Here is a 22,379-nt window from a genome sequence, read left to right as displayed (position 1 = left end):
GAAACTGCCGTGGACTCTCTGTGTCAGTGCTACCTCAGCTCCCCCCTCTCCTCAGGTCTAGGGCAGGCTCTCATATATAAAGGAGGTTTCTGTGAGTCATACAAATGCAGATCAAGTACTCACCAGTGGTCACCAGTACTCGCCAGTGGTCTACCCCTCCCAACAGTTGTAAGCAGCATATTTTTATTTTGAGATACATATAATCAAATTTACATTATCATCTTTTAAGCCTTTTTCCATTACAATGTGACTACACATAAATTATTATACAGCGAAACATTCAAACAAGACTAAACTCAGAAGAAGTCATTCTATTTTATAAATTAGTATTATCTAGTTGGAAATATACTTTTGGAGGTTTTCAGCTTTTGTCCCTTTTTCCAATAAGGCTGTGAGCTTCTGTCTGTGAGCTTCTGTCTGTGAGCTTCTGTCTGTGAGCCTTTGCAATCGTGTTTTTTGTGAACCCTGAACTTTAGTGGACTGAGGGAGATAAACAAAGGCTATAACTTGATTTTGGTGACACTACAAGCATTATTTTCATTGAAAAGCAAACTCAGTTTTCAGTCTAATTCACTGTAACTAAAAGTCTGTCACACCATCATCCTCTTCTGTGCAGTGGCTTCCCAGCTAGCATTGAACATTCAGACAACATCCCATGAACGCTGCCATAAACGTTCAGTGAATGTTCACATGCATTAATAACATTAAAGACTACCAAGGCAGATGGAATAAGAAAACATATAAACATATAAACTTTTATTTTGCTATACATGGATGTACATAAGAGATATCAGCAGTGGATGTGTGTCTTCCAGCTCATAGGGGGTTGTTTTGACTGTTGGGTTTTCTCTGTATTATTGTAGGGTCTTTACCCACAATACAAAGCGCCTTGAGGTGACTGTTTGTTGTGATTTGGCGCTATATAAATAAAATTTAATTGAGTTGAAATGAAATGAATTGAATTCCGTGTGGCACCTTCCTCGCCTGTGATTGGACAATACAGATCACGTGCGGGATCACACTGAAGGTCTCGCAAGACCAAAGGAAACCAGTGCGGTCGTTCTCTTCCGTTCAAACTGAATGGCGTTCTTTGTCTACGCTGCTTTCCTGGTACGACAATGGAGGTCGTCTATATTTTCAACACCCCAGAAGCTCCCCGTGAAAGCGGGCCTCTCTACCGGCCAGCTTCAACCAGCCCCGCTGCAGACGAGAAGACACTGCTGGCTGCAATGAGTGGGTTATCTCCTGTTTTTTCGCAACTTAAAGACAAGATGGCGTCTATTGTGTAGCGACTCGATGCTCTGGACTCTAACAAAGAAAAGACGGCAGCACAATCCGAAAACTGCGGTAAGACTTGGTCGTTTCTAAAACATAAATACTAAGAGTGGAGGAATGGTCACAGTAAGCTGACAGACGTGTTGTGATTTGGTTTCTTATTTTTATTTGGTTTCATCTTATAGGAAGCAGTTCCTGCACAACTCTGAATCCAATAAAAGCCGGTATGATCCTCTGCAGAGGTAAGAATCAGAAACAAAGCAGCAGTATTCAATGTGTGGAGGAGAGAAGAACTTCAAATGTTTCTACTCTTATTTATTTTCACCTTTATTTTCCACAGACTGTGTTCGCCTCACAACGCGAGTGTGAGTGTTCCTAATGCGTGGACCGTGATATAATTGTGTGTAAGTATCTATTGGTGTTGTTTGTTTGTGTGTTTTTTGCCTGGATATGTTTATGTATACACTGTGTTTATGCTCTTTATTTACAATGTACAAAAATGTTTTCCAGCTTCTTGTTAAACCTACAGACGGTCCGCCACAGTTTCCGCTACAGTCAGCCTCACGTTCAGGAAAAGGCGACAGCCATTAAAAATCCTGCCCGGTGACGTGCAAGAAGGAAGCCGGTAAGACGTGTTGGATTGTATTGTTGGTCTGCTGTATTTGTGTAGTTAGCTTGGAAATGCAGTTTTATTTTTGGGAAATATTACTTATTTTTTTTTTAACTTTATATAAAATCTGGCTTCTTTTGAACAACCCAAAATGTCTATAAAAAGATGATGCAGTGAAGGTGAAAATAATTAACACTGAATGTTAATATTTTTAGCAGCTGTAACATTTTGGGACCTAAAGATAAAAAATGTATAATCAGTTTAAAGGTGCCTCAAGGGTTAATGACCAAAATCACTGAAGTAATTTTATCAATGTTACATTTTTTCAAAGTACTTGTTCATTTGTCTTTTTTTCACAGGATGCAGGAGTTGGTACTTTGTCACATAACCATTGTTTTTGATGACAAAGATGGGCTGATTAATTTTGCATTCAGGGTCTTATCTGCTATGTGTGCATTCAAAGTCAAGAGACTCAAACTTTCAGTGTAGTTTCCTGATTTTTCACAATATTTCATTTAGTTTCATAATGACTTAATGTGTCAACAGCTGCTGGAGGCGAGGGCGAGTGTCCTGGCAGTGAAGGAGGTTGCCTTCTGGGACGGTGTCACCACTGACCTCATGTTGGATGAGGAGGATGGCATCTCAGAGGGCGTATTGGGCTGGATTAAGACCCCCAAGCTTCCCCAGCCAGGAGCTCAGTGACCTCTGAGCCAAACTGCAAGACAGACTAGAAGCTCACCCTAAATACAACGCCATGCACCATAAGTGTTTGTATGCTGGACCATGCTCTGAGAGAAAGCCACCACCACATGGCCCAGAAGTAGCAAAGCATTATATGTCATAATGTTTTTGTTTTCTTTACATATATATATATATATATATATATATATATATATATATATATATATATATATATATATATATATATATATGGATTATATAATGTGTGTATGTGCATGTTGCTTTGTAAATAAAAGAAAAAAAAGAAATTCAAACTTGTGCCTCACAATTTGTTTCTCTTAATTGAATTCCTTTTAGTTGAGGTTATTAGCATGGCATGAATACAACATAACATACAAGGTATATCACAGAAATAATAATTAAAAATAATTTTTATTACTGGGTTATTATTTATTAGGGAGGGGCTTACCCAGGCCTGTCTTTATAAAGGCCAATGGGGGACAGATCTACCAGCCAATCACATGAGTGCTGAATTGTAATGGCATTTTTTTCATCCAATGACAGAGAAGCCACGTGGGTCTGTTGCCACTGCTTCGGCTTGCAGCGCTGCTATTCATATGTAAAGTAGAGACGTTAACACCTCCCGCTGGCCGGCTCCCCCGTACCTTTACCCCCCGCTGCTTCTGGTGGTACGTAAACGACCATATCCGTCTCAGGCGAACGAAAATGCGAATCCCCGTATGCTGACGAAAGCTGCCGTTTACTAGCGGCGCCCACGTCAGTATACAGGGACAAATATGCTTCTTTTCGTGCAGTGTAAACATGTGACACCCAGAGCAGGAAAGTGCAGGAGGGACAGGAGAAGAAGCCATGCTGGTAGTGAGTCGGCTAGGAGCTAAGCTACGTGCTGCGCTAAGCTAGCGAATTTCTAAAAACAAAGTGAATAATGTGAATACAGGTGATTCCGCAAATAGTGTGCTCTAGATAAAGTAGGTGAAGATGAAATACATTGTTATCCACATAAATCGAGCTATATAGATTTAACAGCTAACAGACAGCAAAACATGACTGTGCTCCGAAACAGGAACAGGAAGTGATACAATACCGCAGTGAGAGCCAACACCGGGGCCGTTTCTCAATATGCGTGCTTGTCAGTGACGTGCGGTGAGGGTCGTGACTGGTGAGGCACTGACGTCATCACATCAGATTTACAAACATATAGCTTATTCACCATTTGACTGGCAACAGTTGTTTTGTTTAACATTTCATATCAGCATTGTTTACACATACAAATAAGCAAAGAAAAAAACAACCAAAAAAAAGTTATCATCATACCTTTACTTATAAATGAAGTCCATGCGCCGCTCCTTCTGAAGGAAAGCATTGATGACCTGTTCGTAGAAGTCTTCCTTATCTTTCCTCAGTTTTAAAAGTCTCTCTGTCTCAATGGAGATCACTGCCAGTGAAGAAAGTCGTGCTTGATCAGTCCTGTTCCGACTGTATGTTTTCAGTCTTTTCAGTGCAGAGAATGAGCGCTCCACCGAGGCTGTAGTAGCTGGAACAGTGAGCACAAGCTGGAGCAACTTTGTCGCCTCAGGAACAGTTTCAGTGAGATCATTCTGGGCCAAAAAGCTAAGAAGCTGTCCAGGAGATTTACATTGATCCCTCACCGTTTGTGAGCTATACAGTCCAACGCGATTCGCTTTTAGTTCCACAAAGTCAAAGAATCTGGCATATTTTGACAGGCTCTGCAGTTTTGCGTCATCAAAATGTTCTGACATTTCACTGAATTTTGTGCAGTCCACCAAACCAAGGAAAGCCAGCTCACCAAAATGATCGAACCTGGCCTTCATTTGACAGCTTATGTTTTCCAGAATGTTACAGAACACTCGTTTTCGTTCACATCTAATCGACTGTCTGTCTCCACTCTCTGTCAGATTCAGTGCGCTGCATTTCTGCTCAAATCGGTCCCAGAAACTGTCGAACTTGAGTCTCATGCGCTCGAGAGCTACAACAGTGTCGCGGATGCGTGCAAGACAATATTCAATGTCCATCACTTTGTTTTGTAGCACTCTAAAAAGCGCGTCAGTTTCATTGAAAATGTCCTCATACACCATAAGGAGAAAGTATGTTGATGCTTTTGAAAGCCACCGATTGTATCCTGCTGCCATCATCAGCGTGTCATTATCCCAGATGTCGGGATTTTCCATAATAACATGAAACAACGTGCGCAGATCATTTTGGTGCATGCTTATTGTCTGCAGCAGCCTAGAGATAGAGCTCCATCTTGTAGGTGCTGCTCTGGGTAAACGGCGCTTGACAACATCATCCAGCAAGTGAGTGCGCTTGGTGGACTTGCTGAAAAATGACGCTAGTCCCTCAGCTGTTTTAAAAAACGTGCGACATTCCGGCATGCACTTTGCTGAATGCAAGAGCACCAAGTTCAGCTTGTGTGCGTAACAGTGTGTGAACATGGCTTCAGGCACTTTTTCTTTAATTTTAGCTTGCACGCCATTGAGCTCTGAAGCCATTACAGCAGCCCCATCATAGGTCTGAGCTACAAGCTTGTCAGCACAGTCGTACCTCTCCAACACTCCCAAGACGTACTCAGCAATGGCAGGAGCACGCCTGTCCTCACTCACATCATCAAAGCCCAAAAACGCTTCCTTCACCTCACAGCCTGCTTCAGATGTAGCCACATACCTTAATATGACCGAAATCTGAGCTTGGTTTGTAACATCTGTGGTCTCATCTACTTCTACAGCAACCAATGGGGCTGCACCAATCTCCTTTTTAATGTCATTTCTAATGACCTCACCGACGGCTTCGATTAAATCATTTTGTATTCTATTTGATAAGCCAGAAAATACAGTGGATGTCTCCAAATGTCTAGCTAACCTGTCATTTTTCTCAGCAAAAGCATGTAATAGTTCAACATAGTTGCCACGATTAGCAGAGCCTGTACTTTCATCATTTCCACGAAATGCCAGTTGTTGTTTGCCAAGGAAGCAGGTGGCATTGATGAGATCTTTTAAAATCTCTCGATTCTCCTTTACCTTTGCATTGTGGATGCTGATGTTAAGTCTTCGCTGTTCGTCCAAAGCCAAGTCTATCCTGGACATCCCGAACGTTTTTAGTGCGATTTGACTTTGAATGTGCGTGGTGGAATGCTCATGTTTGATGAGGCTTCTTTGTAAATTCTTCAGGTCACAATATCCCATCTGAGTCCACACATTGTGACAAGTTGAGAAAAGAAGGCAGGAAAAGCAGAAAAGGCGGTTTCTTGCTGGACATCCACAAAGCCAGCCTTTTCGTGTGTACCAGTGTGTCTGAAAAGAGCGGGTCTTCTGTCCCATAGTCTGAAGCAAACCTTTTAGCTCCGGTGTTGGTCTTCCTTTAATTATTATCTCCTGCTTCGATTGAAAGTTCAGTTTAGAAAATTCTTTCAGTTGAGTTATGTAATCTTCAATGTTGAACATAAGGCTAAGCAACAGGAAAAACTAACTGGCCTTGCTAACTGTTTATGGTAGCTTGCCGCCGAGGAGTCGTAGAGTCCCTGGGATCACCAGCGCCCCCTACCATGAGGCACGAGAACTGCGTGCCTCACCTAGTGTCTCTTCGCAGCAGTTTCATGATCGCTCAACACAAGAATGCATTACACACATACAGTTGTTAATGAAAAAAACAAAAAAAAAAACTGTGCATTATATACACCAGCTAAAATATAGAAATTTAGTTCATATAGTAAAAGTGTTAGAACATTTTAATTGCCACATGCAAAGGGAAAGTAATCCGGTCTCACTGCATAGCATGCCAGCACAGTTAGTAGTCATTGGCAATGACTATACTGAGCCGCACCACGGATTGCGCAATCCGTGGTGCGGCTCGCCGGGCTGGTGCCTCACCGTTCGTCTCTTAGCATTTGACCGGCAAATGCGAAAATTCAGCGATTTTGAAAAAACAAATCTAAAAATGGTGTAGTTAAATGGAAAAGAACTTTAAAATACAAATCACTGAATGAATATAACCATTTAATTTATTTTTTAATTTTATATTTCCACGATGACAGGTGAGGCCGTGCCTCACCTGCCTCCCCTGACTGCACGTCACTGGTGCTTGTGCGGACTTCTGTACTCATGAACTTGTGAAACGTCATCACTGTCAGCCCAAGTACTGTTCAAAACATAAGTACGCATAAAGGAAAGTTCGCTCAAAATACCCGGATGTGTTCTCGCTCCCTGCTGCATCATTTTACCACTTCTGTGACACAAAACAGACTTTTACGGTGTTTTCAGGCGAGAATGTAGATGTGTAAACATCAAATATCTCCTCAGTTTATCAAGATCTTGCTTGAAATCAATTGTGCTCCGACGTTTTTGGAGATGTCTGTTCCGCTTCTCTAACAGCTGCTGTCCGCTCGCCGGCCGAGCGGATCCAAGCACCTGACAGAGGTTTTGCTACTAACGCTGTTTATTCAGGCCGGACACAACATAACAGCTCTCACAGGATACAGTCAACTCTGACAAAAACCCCTCCCTCCCGAGGGCGGCCCCCAACATCTCTTTCCCCCTACTTCCGGTCCGCAAATTGATGTGAAAAATAACATACAATTTGGCCCCTTTACTTTTTTGACATTTCGCCTTCCCCTCCAATTGAGAGGGTTAAGCAAAATGTAAAAAAAAAAGTAACTTAAAGGACCAAATTGTATTTTGTGTTATTTTTTACATCAATTCGCAGACCGGAAGTGGGAGTGGCCAGATGTGGCCCGCGGGCCGCAAGTTTGGACACCCCTGTATTAAAGGATCAGAAAAAGTACACATGCATGTGGGGACTCAGAAGAGACAGCCTGTGTGTGTGCTCTCTCTCTCTGAGCCCGTGTTCCTGTCTAACCAAAACATTTTTATATTCCTGTTATCTAAGCATAAACAATCTCTGGGCGCTATGAGTTGACCTTCGTCATCCAGGCACGTTTCAGCTGGTTTTTCATGACTCAGATTCCTCTCAGTCATAGGCACATCTTCTTCCTGATGTTCTAATTTAATCAATACAGAGATATCTTGTCCAGATTAATGACAGAACATGGTGACGTTGGCGATGTTCTAATTGTACTTTCGGTGGCCGGTCCTCAAGATAAGGTGCTATGAAAGAGAGAAGTTAGTCTACTACTGTCTGATCAGTTGTTCTCTGTCTAATGTATTATTTAATTGTTTATTATTTGGTTGATCCACTGTTAATTATTTAATTTAGTGGAGTTTACCTTAAACATATGTCCTGTATTCACTGAGTAAAAAATAATCCCTAACAAGACATTTACTATTTAAAAAATGGATGAGTCTTGCAGTAATCATCTGATCCTAACGGCCACATCAGTGCAATGAGCCTATAACTCCATTTGATGGGTCTTTACCTGGCTTCACTATTGGTATTATAACTGCCTGTTTCCAGATTGATGGGATTGTGCCTTTAGCCCATATAATGTTAAACAATTCTAACTCCAAGTGTACTATCCTTCATATTGTCTAACATGCTGTAACAAACACTAACCTTTCCTGGTGAAGTCTGTTGAGCATTTAAAATGGCTTTTCTTAGTTCAAATAAAGAAAGGGGTAAGTGAAGGTCACTGATGTTCTATCTACAATCTCTGGGTTTTTAGCAAGGGTCTTATCTCTGTGTGGCAAGCACAACGGGGGGGGGGGGGGGGGGTGTAAAAATGGTCAAGTTCAAGTTCACAATAACCGACAATGCCACCCGGGTGATCTCACCCAAGGAAATATACTTACAATAGATACCAATCTACTAAATTTAAAAGGACACTCAGCTTCATTCCACTTTGGACAGAGATGTTGCCACTTTTATGAAAAAATTGTTTGTTTTTCTTTTTTAATAAATTTGCAAAAAATTCTACATCTCTGTTTTTTGCGGTCAAGATGGGTTGCTGAGTGTACTTTAATGAGAAATAAAATGAACTTTTTTGATTTTAGCAAATGGCTGCAATGAAACAAAGAGTGAAAAATTTAAAGGGGTCAAAATACTTTCCGTACCCACTGTAAGATCTCCTGGTCGGGAGGACTCTCACCTGAGTCACGATTTATGTGTTTAATGTTATCATGGCCATCAACCGAGACAATGGTGTAAACTGCCCCACCCTCTTTAGGAGCCTTCAAAACCCAGTAGATCACAGAATCCCATCAATCCTCAATCTTATGACGGCCCCTCCTATTCAAATTACGGAGTACCAATTGACCCTCCTTCAGTGGCACATCCTTCACATGTAGGTCAAATTTCCTTTTTCTGCGGTGGGCAGATATCTTTAGGCATTCTCTATCCCCTCGAATGCTATCTGCAGTCAGGTTTGATGTTCGTGAACCCACTCATGAATGCCCCGCACCACAGGATCCTCTACTCGACCCAGCAAGAAATCAATCGGCAGTCGCGGTTCCCACCCAAACATCAATAAGAAAGGGGTTTCCCCTGTAGATTGATGTGGAGTCACATTATTTCAATACAGCAATTGCAGTCCATGGGAACGGCCTGACACCCCCAGCAGAGTCAAAGAAGGCCGAGCCACCCCCAGGCCACAGCCGCCAAGAGAGCAGGCCAAAAGCCACGCCAAGACATCCGGCCACGCACCCCAGGACCCACAGGCACCCACACTCTAGGGACGGCAGTGACGATTACTGGGGAGCAGCAGGGAGTGGTAGGAAGGGGTAACTCCACAACTAGGTCCCACAGGGGCCAAGGCAAGCCACAGACCCAGTCCCAGCTGTCCACACATACGCACTCACACACACACAAGGATCATATACTCATACACACTCATACATGCGATTCATACAACCATGCACACACACACGGACCATACATGGACATTAAGTGTGGGAGAGTGCATACCAGCACCGAGCCAGCGGCGCCTCGTTGAAGCAGCCAACCCAGCCCTGAACTACTAGCCAGTCCCTATCCCCGGCAGGGTGCATGAAACAGGGGTGTGGGAAGACCCACTCACCCCCTCCTCCCACTCAAAGCGGCTGGGGTAATGTGTTAGGTGTATGTGGGAGCATGTAGTGGGAGGGATGTAACCTGAGCACTGAGCAACAGCGCCCAGTCATGATATATATGTGTATGTGTATGTGTATGTGTGTGTGTGTGTGTGTCCTCATCAAGATAAAAGGGACAACAATATAACATAGAAAACAAATGATCAACTTATAGAAACAGAAGTTATGATAATTCATAACAACCAGAATAAAGTTACATACAACAATTCCAACAGTGAACAGATAAATGGGGCCAGCAAAGGAGGGGTGGGAGAGCAGCGCATCAAGCAGCACAGCGAGTAGAGCCAAGGGAGTGACCCCACTTACCGCATCAGTTCCAGACTGCATCCCAATGTATCCTTGGATGAGATACTTAACCCCAAGTTGCTCTCCAACGCAGGTGTTGGAGTGTGAATGTTAGATAATAAAAAGCAGGAAGTGCTGGTGTGAATGGGTAAATGTCAACATCTTGTATAAGCGCTTTGAGTGCTCAGACAGAGTAGAAAAGTGCTATATAAGAACTAGTCCATTTACATACACAAAAATACTACAACAAACATGACACCCACACACAAAAGACAATAGCAAACATCCCACATACAAAAACACAAGGGTCTCGAAGGGTCCCAGGACCAACCATTCCCCCATGGGAACTGCCGGCCCCACAAACAAACGCCCCATCCCCCCAAAGGACATGTTAGCACCCAAGCATCCCGGAACGGCAGCCAGACATCCCGACGTGGGCCAACCCACCCGACACGGCGCCGCACCCCAGGGGGCACAGACCAGCACAGGGAGGGCCCCATCCGGGAAACAGGCAACCCCAGGCACCATGCCCCAGAACCCACACCCCAACCCCAGCAGATGAGGCCAACCACATGGCCCAGGGCCAGCACTCACCACCACAAACACCCCAGCACCCATACCCCAAGACCATAAGAGCATCCATCCAAGCCCCAGCCCCTCACCAACCAGGGCCTGCACACAGACACCACAAAACGGCAGCCACAGTCCTCCATTCCAAGAGCCATCAGACACTGGACTCCCCCCAGGCCCGCCCCAGCCATCTGCCAGGTCCACGATGAGTTGAGACTACAGCCGATCACCTCCAATAAATGATGGATTTGATCAGTCAGGGCCAGAGATAATCAAATTTGGCCAATTGTTTTTTTGAGTTGGCAGACATTCTCACTAGACTAATGTGATCTAAAAGTAAAATCCTATAGCGAGTAAATGATAAATCGGGTTTTGATATTGAAATATTTATACAATCCATTAGTGAGAAAAAGTACTGTAAACACTGCCGAGATCACGACGGCGCACAAAGTTTTACTTCTGGCTCGGTTTAGCACACGTAATACGCACTCATTGTGCAGCAACTATGTGGATTAATTTGAAAACACAACCCAAGATGCCATATAACCACGTGTCAGGAATTTTATTAGCTATACATCTGTGGTTTTAGATTTTGTATCAGAGTTGACAATCAGAATGATTGGAGAGCATTTGGGGCATGTCCAGAGAAGTCAGATGATGCTGTCTGCTTATTATTGGCTCTGGGAAACCCATTTCATAACATGATTGGCCAAATGAGGTGTCAATCCAATTCAGAAGGTCTACTCTGTCATATAAAAGCATCGTAAAGGCAGACTGCAGCGTGACTGTGGCTTCAAAGTCAGAAAGCACTACAAACGTCCCGAGGGTGGGACACTGCTAGTTAACAGGTTCATTTTTAACAATGCCTAGTATATTTTTGATAGCAATTTAGGGGTACAGAGATTTAGGAATTCTGTTACCTATACAGGCAAGTTCAGATCATTTAAATTAAATCTTGCCTGTACGATGACCTCAATTAGTGATATTCCAGAAATCTACTGTTGCTGATTTCATATTTTGATATAATTTCTTGAAATGGAATAAAGGTTCTGTCTTGAATAACATGCTCTAGATTATTTATACCCTTTTCATGCCATTACAGAAAATTCAATACTTTCTTTTTCCTGACATATATTTGGATTGTTCCAAATGGGTGTCAGTTTACTGGGCATAAGTGAAGACTATTTTTAAAAATCCCCAGCAGACTGTCAGAGAGGTGTGTATGTTAAGGCTTGTAAATCAGTTATGTTTGATACAGGAGCTTATGAAAGGTAGATCAGAGATTTTTACTTCTCCACAAAGTGCTTGTTCTAGGTCCAACCATCTACTGGGTACGAAGCAGTGATAAAGATTTGGTAGCTCTAGACCACCACTGTGTTTTGGCTTTTGAAAAGTTTTTAAACTTATTTGTGATAGTTTCTTTTTCCAGAAATTTTGTTATGTTTGAGTCTAGTGTCTTAAACCAAGCAACAAAAGATTTGTTAGATATCAGTGAAGATTTGTTAGATATCAAATATCAGGATTTGTTAGATACCTGTGAGAACAAATAGATGATTTTTGGCAAAACCATAATTTTAATGGTGGAAACTATACACAAGAGTCATATAGGTAAACTAAATCTGAGAGTCTGGCAGAAAAATTTGTACCCAAATATTTAATGTTGCCTGACTGTAGTGACATGGTGGTAGTGTTCACAAAATTACAACTTATAGGCAAAACTATTGATTGACTCCATTTAATAGAGTAGTCAGATATAGATGAGAAGTTATCAATCAGTGAAATTGTCTTCAAGAGGGAAGCTTGTGCATTCCCAAGGAAAAGTAATACATCATCAGCATAAAGGCTTATCTTATGGTCTGTATTTTTTGTTTGAATTCCTTTAATATTTGCATTTTGTCTAATTGGTTCTGCCAGTAGCTCAATAAAGATGACAAAAAGTGAGGGAGAGAGTGGGCACCGTGCCTGATGCCCCTCTGCAGACTGAAGCTTTGGGAAATAAGATCATTTGTCCTAACACATGCATTTGGAGGGCTGTATAGTGTTCTGATCCAGTTTATGAAGAATGAACCAAATCCAAATTTTTGTAGAACTGCTACAAAAAATTTCCAGTTAACCCGGTCAAATGCCTTCTCTACATCTAAAGAGAAAACTGTGGTTTCTAATTTGTTAATGGAACAGTAATCTATTACATTTATAAGTCTGTCTGTATTATTGTCTGCATGTCGACCCTTGATAAAACCTGTTTGGTCAGTATGTATTATGAGTGGAATAATATTTTCTAATCTCCTGGCCAAGAGAGATTGGGCAGTAACTGGATGGGAGTGTGGGGTCTTTGCCTGGTTTAGGAAGCAGGCTGATGTTGGCAGAATTTATATTTGGAAACAGTGATTGATCATTTTGAATCTGAGTCACGAGTGGGAACTCAGACCAAAATCTTTATAAAACTCTGCTGGAAAACCATCTGGACCTGGGGCTTTATTATTTGGGAGATGCTGTAGGGCATCTTGGAATTCAGACAATGAAAGAGGTGAATCCAGAGCTGCAACCAATTCATCATTTAGCTTTGGTAGATTTATACTGTTAAAAAATTCTTCAATAGCAGTATCAGATTGATTAATCTGTGATGAGTATAAGACTTCATAAATGAAACATTTATTTATTTGTTGTGGGTTGTGAGTAATTTTACCAGTTGAATCTTTAATAGAATAAATAGCTGTTTTTTCTTTGTTTAGTTTCAACTGCTTGGACAGAAATTTTCCAGATTTATTTCCATGTTCAACATTTTCAAAACACAGTCTCTGCAACATAAATTATGTCTTCTTATCAGTTATTTCATTTAATTCCAGTTTCAGTTTCCTCAGGTTGTTAATTATATGTTTCTGTGGAGAAGCAGCATAGACAGTTTCTAAAGATTTAATCTTCTGTTCTAACACAAGTGTTTTTTCTTCATTTGTCTTATGCGAGCACTAAGATATTATTTTACCCCTCATTACTGCCTTTCCTGCTTCCCACAGAACACATGGTGATATTCCTGGCAAATCCTTATTTTCTAAATATATAGCCCACTCCTTTTTGAAATAAGTAATTGTTCTTTAAGTAATGATGTATTAAATCTCCAGTTCCTGTTTGGTGGTGTGACTCTTTTCTGTGTCAGAGACATAGACACGTTGCATGATCACTGATAGTGATAGGATGAATCTGAGTGTCTGTGATATCCATCATCATGGAGCTGCTAACTAAAAAATAATCTAAGCAGGTGTGAGAGTGATGTACTGGTGAGAAAAAGGGATAATCCCTCAGAGTGGGGTTTTGAACACCAAGCATCACAAACACCAAAATCCTTCATGTACTGTTTAAGAATGTCTGCAGACTGCCAGTTCCTCTGACTCACTGCTGTACTGAGCCTGTCAATATCTGCATTACGTACCAGGTTGAAGTCTACTCCTATTACAAGTGTGGTGTCAGAGTGATCAGATAGTGAGGTGAAGAAGGTGTGAAAGAAGGAGGGGTCATCAACATTTGGTCCATACATACTAGTAATGCATAAATCTATATTCGCAATAGATAAATTAACTATTATAAACCTACCTTCTGGATCCATTGTGGTGTGGTTAATGTTAAAGTTAACCTTCCTGTTAATCAATATAGCTACACCTCTTTGTTTGGAGTTGTAGCAGGCTGAGAGGGAATTCAATATGGGGGAGGCAGTATGAGGGAAATGAGATGAGATGTGTCTCCTGAAGAAACACATCAGTCTGTAATTCATTTAACCGATTAACAATTTTTAGTCTCTTTTCCCTCGAAGCAACTCCGCGTACAGTCCATGAGTGTAGTCATGTATAAACTAACTGGTGAAGTGTTATATGTTTGCTAAAGATGTGTGTGTGCGTGCCGCATGCCTGCATGTGTCTGTGCTGTATGCCAGTGTATGCCCGCCCTGCATAGCTGTGTATGTGCTGTATGTTTTTGTGGCAAATTGCAGCATTAAACATGTGCGGAAAGGTAAAGGAGGGGGTGTAACATAAGTATAACATAAGTAACATAAGTGAGAAAAAAAAACAGTCAGATCATTGAAACAGGGAAAATCCAAAGGTGATCTAGAACAACAATGTTGAAAACGGGGGAGGAACCAAAACAAATGACAATACACTATGCTAATTAATTCGGCATTAACTATTCTATGTAGATGTGACTATTAACCTGTTAACTGGCAAGGGCCCGCCACCGGGCCCTCTGTAGTGATTTCCGACTTTGAAGCCTCATAGCATCACAGTTACGCTGCAGTTCGCCCTTACGATGCTTTTATATGACAGACTAGACCCTCAGAATTGGATTGACACCTCATTTGTCCAATCATGTTATGAAATGGGTTTTCCAGAGCCAATAATAACCAGACAGTGTCATGTGACTTTTCTGGACCTGCCCCCAAATCTTGTCCAATCGTTCTGATTGGTCGACTCTGACCCAATATCCGAAACCACAGATGTATAGCCAATAAAATTCCTGACACGTGGGTATATGGCGCTATGGGGTGGGTTTTCATATGAAACCATAAACTCCCTGCGTAATCAGTGCGTCCTCCGTGCGTGAAACTGAGCAGGAAGTGAGAGTCTGTGTGCAGTCGTGCGTAAACAGTGTTTACAAAGCTTTTTCTCGCCAACAGATTGTCGGAATGCATCAAAAACAGACTATATTTATTCAACGAAGTGACGAAATGACTCACGAGATGGGATTATTGTTTTTTTTTTTGACCTGTCATGTCTGGCAATTTTCGCAATCGGAATGATAATCCGAAGGCATTATTGTACCAAACATATTTGCTTTTACAAGACGTGCTCTATAATTATTTTCTATAGGCTATTCTTGTTAATTGTATTTTTTTTTTTTTTTATTTTATTTATTTTATTTTATTTATTCTTGCCAGATCTGACAGGCAGAGAAAGAAGAAGAGAGAGATGGAGAGGAAAAATAGAAAAAGAAAAAGGGAAAAAAAGAAAAAGGGGGGGGCAGGAAAAAAAATAGAAGATAAGAGCTACACATACATACATACACCTTCACACATATATATATATATATATATATATATATACACATACATACACATACACATATATATATATACACATATATATATATATATATATATATATATATATATATATATATATATATATACATACACATACATGCATGCATATACACACACACACACACACAGAGTCTTGCTGTACTTTGTAGTAATGTATATGTATTCCTCTGTCATGGAACGTACTCAATAATGAGGACAAGAAGCCGCAACCACCCTCCCATGGGATCTAGAGGAAGCCAGAGAAAGACCCAGGGGACCCGGGTCTTCCACAGCCCACCAGGAGCACAGAAGACCCGGGACCACACATTCCAATGGCAACTGCACGCACACCAGAGAGGAGGAAGACCCCAGACGGGGCCCCCACGGCCAACGGGCAAGAGCCCAGAGAGCCAGAGGCAATGAGCAGCCCGCCCCTCCGGCAGGCCGGCCCCCCCCAGCACGAGCCAAGAATGCAGCCCCGAGGCCCCAGGCGCCCAGGAACCACCCGACACCCAGCAGAACCCCCCCCCTGACGCCAAAGAGGCCCGAGCCACCCCCAGGCCACAGCCGCCAAGGGAGCGGGCCAGAAACCACGCCAGGACACCCAACCATGCACCCCAGGACCCCCCAGGCACCCACATCCCAGGGGCGGCCGTGACAATCCGTGGGGAGCAGCGGGGAGCGGTAGTCATACACACACATACATGCCAGTCACACACCCATGCTCATATACACAGACCATACATGGACATTCAGTGTGGGCAAGCAGGCACCAGCACTGAGCCAGCAGCGCCCCAGAGAAGCAGCCAACCCAGCCCCGAACTACTAGCCAGTCCCTACCCCCGGCAGGGTGCACGAAACCCGGGTGTGGGAAGACCCGCCCACCCCCTCCTCCCACTCAAAATGTTTGGGATGATATGTTTGGTCTATGTGGGTGCATGTATGAATGAATGTACATGACTGTATGAAAGCTATAGTGCTATTAAAATTGGGGGGACAGATGTAACATGCGCACTGGACAACAGCGCCCATCCACACCATCCCCCCAAGGCCCGTGGATTATTGTTTATTAGAGGATTTAATCGCTGATTCGACCGGTTTTACGGAATCTCCACAACGAACAGCTGTACTCCAACGGTGAACCACGGTACGTGTTACGTTTTATTCTCAGCTCGTCGTCGTATTATATGCCGTTTAGATGTAATGAGGATGAGGAGGACAAAGGCTCAGAGCTTTTTTTTGACCAGTTAAGTGTCTAAAGTTTTACAGAAAGTTTTCTGCTTTGTGGTGGGCTTTGTGTACGTTTTGTTTGTGGGGGTGGGGGCGTTGTAAGTTGTGTATCAGAGAAGGACTATTGGGAGGATTGTGGTTTTTTATTTTATGTGTATATGTAGTGTTTACATTTACTGTAACTTTTGATCAATATATAATTTATTTATTTTGGGTGTGTGAAGGAATCACTGAAAATAGACTTGGGGGGGGGGGGGGTTGTGAATGAAGGCCTAACATTTTCCTTCTTTTACAAATTAGGGCAACCTCTGATTTATATGTCTATAATTGTAATTATTTTGTACTATCAGTAACTTTGTGTATATCAGAGGATTCCTCAGGGTAGTATCTTTGATTAGAGCCCTCATTGATGACTGTATGTTGAAGCATTGAGGAGTTACAGCCATTTGCAGTCTGTATAACAAAGGCTGCTCACATGTGGCACTTGGCCATCTCCAAATGGCACAAGCAAGACCACACCTGAGATCAACACACAAAAACCTTTACAAAACAGTAGGTTTTTGTGCAATCTTGATAAAATTTGAAATACACGGTAAAAAGACTTGATTCTACAGCTTCATTATATTTTCCAATCCATACCTTCTACACTCAGTGTTTAATTAGATAAAAACTAACAGGAAAAATCCAGGCGAGGTAAAAATTGTCTAATTTTTCTGTGTTCCAAACTTAATAGCTACATACTCATTACAGTTACAGCATTTTTGACTGCAGAAATGAAAAATATAGCTTGTCTTCTTTACAAAGAGATCAAGCTTTTGCATGTACTCCAAAGAGTTCAGGAACAGCAGCTGATTTAATTTGGGTATGCTTTTTCAGGCGTTTTTGGTGATTTTGGCGCCGCCAGTTAAGGGGATAAAGGATAACTTCTCATTATACTAATTAGCGTTGCACATTTAGGGACATAAGTATACCAGATCAAATGTGTTGTATGAAAAAAGATAGAAAAAAATTTGTTACATCAATGATTTCAGTCATTTGTGTCTTAACAATACCTGACCACATACCATATTGACAAGTTTCGATTCTTAATTATTGCTCTGTGTGTTCTGAGCCATCTTGGATTTTCTTGAGAAACACTCTTGCCTCCGCGGGTGTTTTGAATGTATGTGTTTTGTTTTCATAAGTCACTAGGAGCGTAGCCAGGTGAGTCAGTCCGTGCCGAATGCCTAGTATGCGCAGCTCCTCACGAATCGGATCGAATTTTTTCCTCAGCTGGTGCACCCCCATGGCCAAGTCAGGATAGAAGCGAACTTGCTGGTCCTTGTAATAGACATCTTTTTTATCCCGCGCAGCTCGATAAAAGGCTGTAGCCATGTTCTTGCTAACTTGGTGCGCTTCACCACGGAGGTTGTAGTCAAACAGCTTTGTTTGTTTGGATGCCTCACGTTTCGCTTTATATGCTTTTGTCGAATTGGGCATTATCCCCTAAGTTGTCTTTTTTGTGCATAGGTTGTATGTGAGCAGAAGTTTTCTTGCCCACAATTTGAGCACAATTTTAGCTTTTGTAATGTCTTCAAACTTATTCTTGAGGTTTTATTTTTCCATAAAAATTTTGAAATTTTTGAGTCTAATGACTTAAACCAAGCAACAGAAGGTTTATTAGGGATCAGTGAAAACAGATAACTGATTTTAGGTAGAATCATCATTTTTACTGTGGCACCTCTTTCCATCATAGATATAGATAGAAAGTTCCAGCGTGTGAGGTCATCCTCTATTGTTTTTAGTAGAGGAATATGATTCAATCGTACCAGGTCTGACAGCCTGTTGGAAAAATTTATACCTAAATATCTAACGTTGCCTGACTGTAGTGAGGTAGTGGTGGTATTCCGATAGTTACAATTCAAAGGTAAAAATGTTGATTTACTCCAGTTGATGGAGTAGTCTGATATAGATGAAAATTTATCTATAAGTGTGATTGTCTTCAGAAGAGAGGTTTGTGAGTTCCCAAGGAAAAGTAAAACATCATCAGCATAAAGGCTTATCTTATGGTCTGTGTTTTCTGTTTGAATTCCTTTAATATCCTTTAATATCTAATAATAATGCTGCTAGTGGCTCGATGAACATGACAAAAAGTGAAGGAGAGAGCAGTCAGCCCTCCCCTCTGCAGATTGAAGCTTGGGAAATAATATCATTTGTCCTAACACGTGCATTTGGAGAGCTGTATAGTGTTCTGATACAATTTATGAAGGATGAACCAAATCCAAATTTGTGTAGAGCTGCTAACAGAAATTTCCAATTTACCTGGTCAAATGCTTTCTCTGCATCTAAAGAGACAACTGTGGTTTCTAATTGGTTAATGGAACAGTAATCTATTATATTTATTAGTCTGCGTGCATTATTGGTTGAGTGCATACCCTTGATAAAAACCTGTTTGGTCCGGATGTATAATAGATGGAGTGATTTTTTTTCTAATCTTCTGGCAAGGACTTTGTAAATTATTTTAAGGTCTACATTAATAAGAGAGATTGGCCTGTAGCTGGATGGGAGTGTGGGGTCTTTGCCTGGTTTAAGGAGCAGGCTAATGTTAGCAGAGTTCATGTTTGGAGATAACGTGATTATTCTGAATCTGAGGCACCATTCTGAAAAAAAATGGGTGCTAGCTCAAAATTCTTTATAAAACTCTGCTGGAAAACCATCTGGGCCTGGGGCTTTATTATTTGGGAGATGCTGTATTGCTTCATTAAATTCAGATAATGAAAGACGCAAATCCAGAGCTGCAACCATTTCATCATTTAGCTTTGGTAGATTTATATTATTAAGAAATTCTTCAATAGGAGTATCAGATGGATTAATCTGTGATGAGTATAAAGCTTCATAAAAGTCTTTGAAACATTTATTTATTTGTTGTGGGTCATGAATAATGTTATCAGTTGTGTCTTTAATAGAAGAAATAACTATTCAGTTTTAACTGGTTGGCCAGGAATTTTCCAGATTTATTTCCATGTTCAAAGTTTTCCAAACGCAGCCTCTGCAACAGAAATGGTGTCTTCTTATCAGTTATTTCATTTAATTCCAATTTTAGTTTTCTTTTAGTTTTCTCAAATTGTGAATTATATGTTCTTGTGGTGAAGTAGCATAGGCAGTTTCTAAAGATTTAATTTTTTCTTCTAATTCTAACACAAGTGCGTTTTCATTATTTTTCTTATGCGAGCAGTAAGATATTATTTTGCCCTGCATTACTGCCTTTCCTGCTTCCCAAAGAACACATGGTGATATTCCTGGCAGATCATTATTTTCTAGATATATACCCCACTCGTTTTTGAAATAATTAATGAAATCTTGTTCTTTAAGTAATGATGTATTAAATCTCCAGTTCTTGATTGGTGGTGTGACTCTTTTCTGTGTCAGAGACATAGACAACGGTGCATGATCACTGATAGTGATAGGGTGGATCTGAGTTTCTGTGATATCCATCATCATGTAGCTGCTAAATGCAGAGTGGTATATAAACACATACAGGGCATAGAAATCCTTGGACGTGATGGTTCTGAGTCATCTGATCCAGCCCTATCTTTAAGTTTGATCATCCCTGGAGCCCTCGCTCCTCGACTGGGGGGGCTCCGTCTGAGACCACCCTCTCCCGTCTGCTGGGGTAGGTGTGCGGTTGTCTTTGGACTGAGTGGCCGGGGGTCTTCCTGGCTCTTGGTGGGCTGCTGGTGGCCTGGGTTTCCGGGGGCTTTCCGTACCTGCCTCTGGCTTCTGATGGGTGGAGCTGCAGCGTTTTGCCCTCATTGGTAAGTACGTTCCATGACACAGACACAAACATGACACAGACACAAACGCCCACTCAATCACAACTCAACAAAATTGTTGGTGTGCGTAACATGCTTTGTTAGTTTTGTTTTTCACACACAAATTTATTTTTGCAAGTTTGATCATAAAGGAAAGTTTTAAGCCTAAAGGAACAAATGCAAGAAAGCAGTCCTACATATTTGTTTAATATGTGCATTGAAGGACACATCATGGTCAAAAATGACTCCAAGATTTTTCACCTCACATCATGACTAATAATATAGAGTAGGTAAAACAAGAGAAAAAAAGGAGACGTCAGAAGGGAAAAGTGGGGGGAGGGACTTTACTGTGATACGAACAAAAAGGGGCTCAGTCACAAAGCTGCCTGCGCTCAGCTTCCTTCTCTGTCTTTCTCTAACAATGGAAGAAACTGAACTCTGCTTTCCAAAACTCCTCAACTCCTCCTGTGTTAGGCCAAAACGCCCACAAATTGAGGCTGTGTTTATTTACATTCTCTTGTCTTTCGTTTCTCTACTTACTGTAGTTCTGAACCTACTTGTCATCATCTCCATCGCCCACTTCAAGTATTGACATATTTTATTATTTTAGTGACAGAAAATTAATGTTTCTTGTAAAAGTAATGCAAGTTTTTTTTTTTATTATCATGCTTTTGCCATTTTCTCACAGATTTTGTTTTCTGAGTGCTATAAAGGAGTTGCTATTACACTATACAAACAATGCAATGCTCTGTTTTAATCCAGGCAGCTGCACACTCCAGCCAACCTCCTCCTCCTCTCTCTCGCCGTCTCAGATTTCTTCGTGGGCCTCATCATGTCTTGTCAGATTAACCTCTTAGATGGCTGCTGGTTTCTTGGTGACCACATGTGTGCTCTGTATTGCACTTTAGATTATGTTGCCATTTCTACCTCAATAGGAACCATAGTGCTCATATCGGCTGACCGCTATGTAGCCATTTGTGACCCTCTGCGTTATCCCACCAAAATTACACTAAAAAGAGTTTCAGTTTGTATTTGTGTTTGTTGGGGCTGCGCCATTCTATATAACAGTCTTATAATGAAGGATAATTTCAAGCAGCCGGGCAGGTATAATTCCTGTTATGGTGAATGTGTAGTTGTTATTGTCTACTTTGTTGGAATTGTTGACTTTATTTTGACCTTTGTTGGCCCCGTGACTGTCATCATAGTTCTGTATCTAAGAGTATTTGTGGTGGCTGTATCTCAGGCACGTGCAATGCGCTCTCATATTACTGCTGTCAGAATCCAGGGGTCAGAGACGGTGCTAGCTAAGAAATCTGAGATAAAAGCAGCCAAGACTCTCGGTGTACTTGTCATTGCTTTTCTTATATGTTTTTTCCCATTTTTCTGCTCCTCAATGGTAGGCCAGAATAGCTTCTTTAATGTTACATCTGTACCTTTAGAGTTCTTGCTTTTAAATTTTAACTCTTGTGTGAACCCATTAATTTACACTTTTTGCTACCCCTGGTTTCGGAAATCTGTTAAGCTCATTGTTACATTTAAGATATTTAGGCATGGCTCCAGTGAGGCCAGTATACTGTAGAGAAAAGCATTGCAGGCACTGACACTATGAAGAATAGATAAATGATAAGTGAAATTTAAATGTCTAGAAGTCTGATAAAATATATCGCTACAATGTTTAGGGTTTCATCTGTAGTGTTCTAGTTGTCTGTTCCACAATGACACAATCATGTGTTTGTATCCACAATTTAAATGAATGTGCAATCTGCTATTTTTACTTATAGGTACTTCCTGGAGCTGAAACAAAAAAATTCGGT

General features: G+C 41.4%; 1 protein-coding gene across 1 annotated transcript; it reads left to right on the top strand.

Annotated features, from left to right (window-relative positions):
• The first annotated feature begins 20,986 nt into the window (after positions 1-20,986).
• On the top strand, positions 20,987-22,144 carry LOC115776653 (trace amine-associated receptor 8c-like). Its single transcript, XM_030724376.1, has 2 exons — positions 20,987-21,150; positions 21,328-22,144. The coding sequence occupies exons 1-2, from the start codon at positions 20,987-20,989 to the stop codon at positions 22,142-22,144; spliced, it is 981 nt and encodes a 326-aa protein (XP_030580236.1).
• The last annotated feature ends 235 nt before the right edge of the window (positions 22,145-22,379 follow it).

This window comes from Archocentrus centrarchus, unplaced genomic scaffold (assembly GCF_007364275.1).
Source record: "Archocentrus centrarchus isolate MPI-CPG fArcCen1 unplaced genomic scaffold, fArcCen1 scaffold_36_ctg1, whole genome shotgun sequence".
Taxonomy (NCBI): domain Eukaryota; kingdom Metazoa; phylum Chordata; class Actinopteri; order Cichliformes; family Cichlidae; genus Archocentrus; species Archocentrus centrarchus.
Note: the sequence above shows the minus strand (reverse complement) of the source record. Positions and strands in the feature narration are given on the sequence as shown.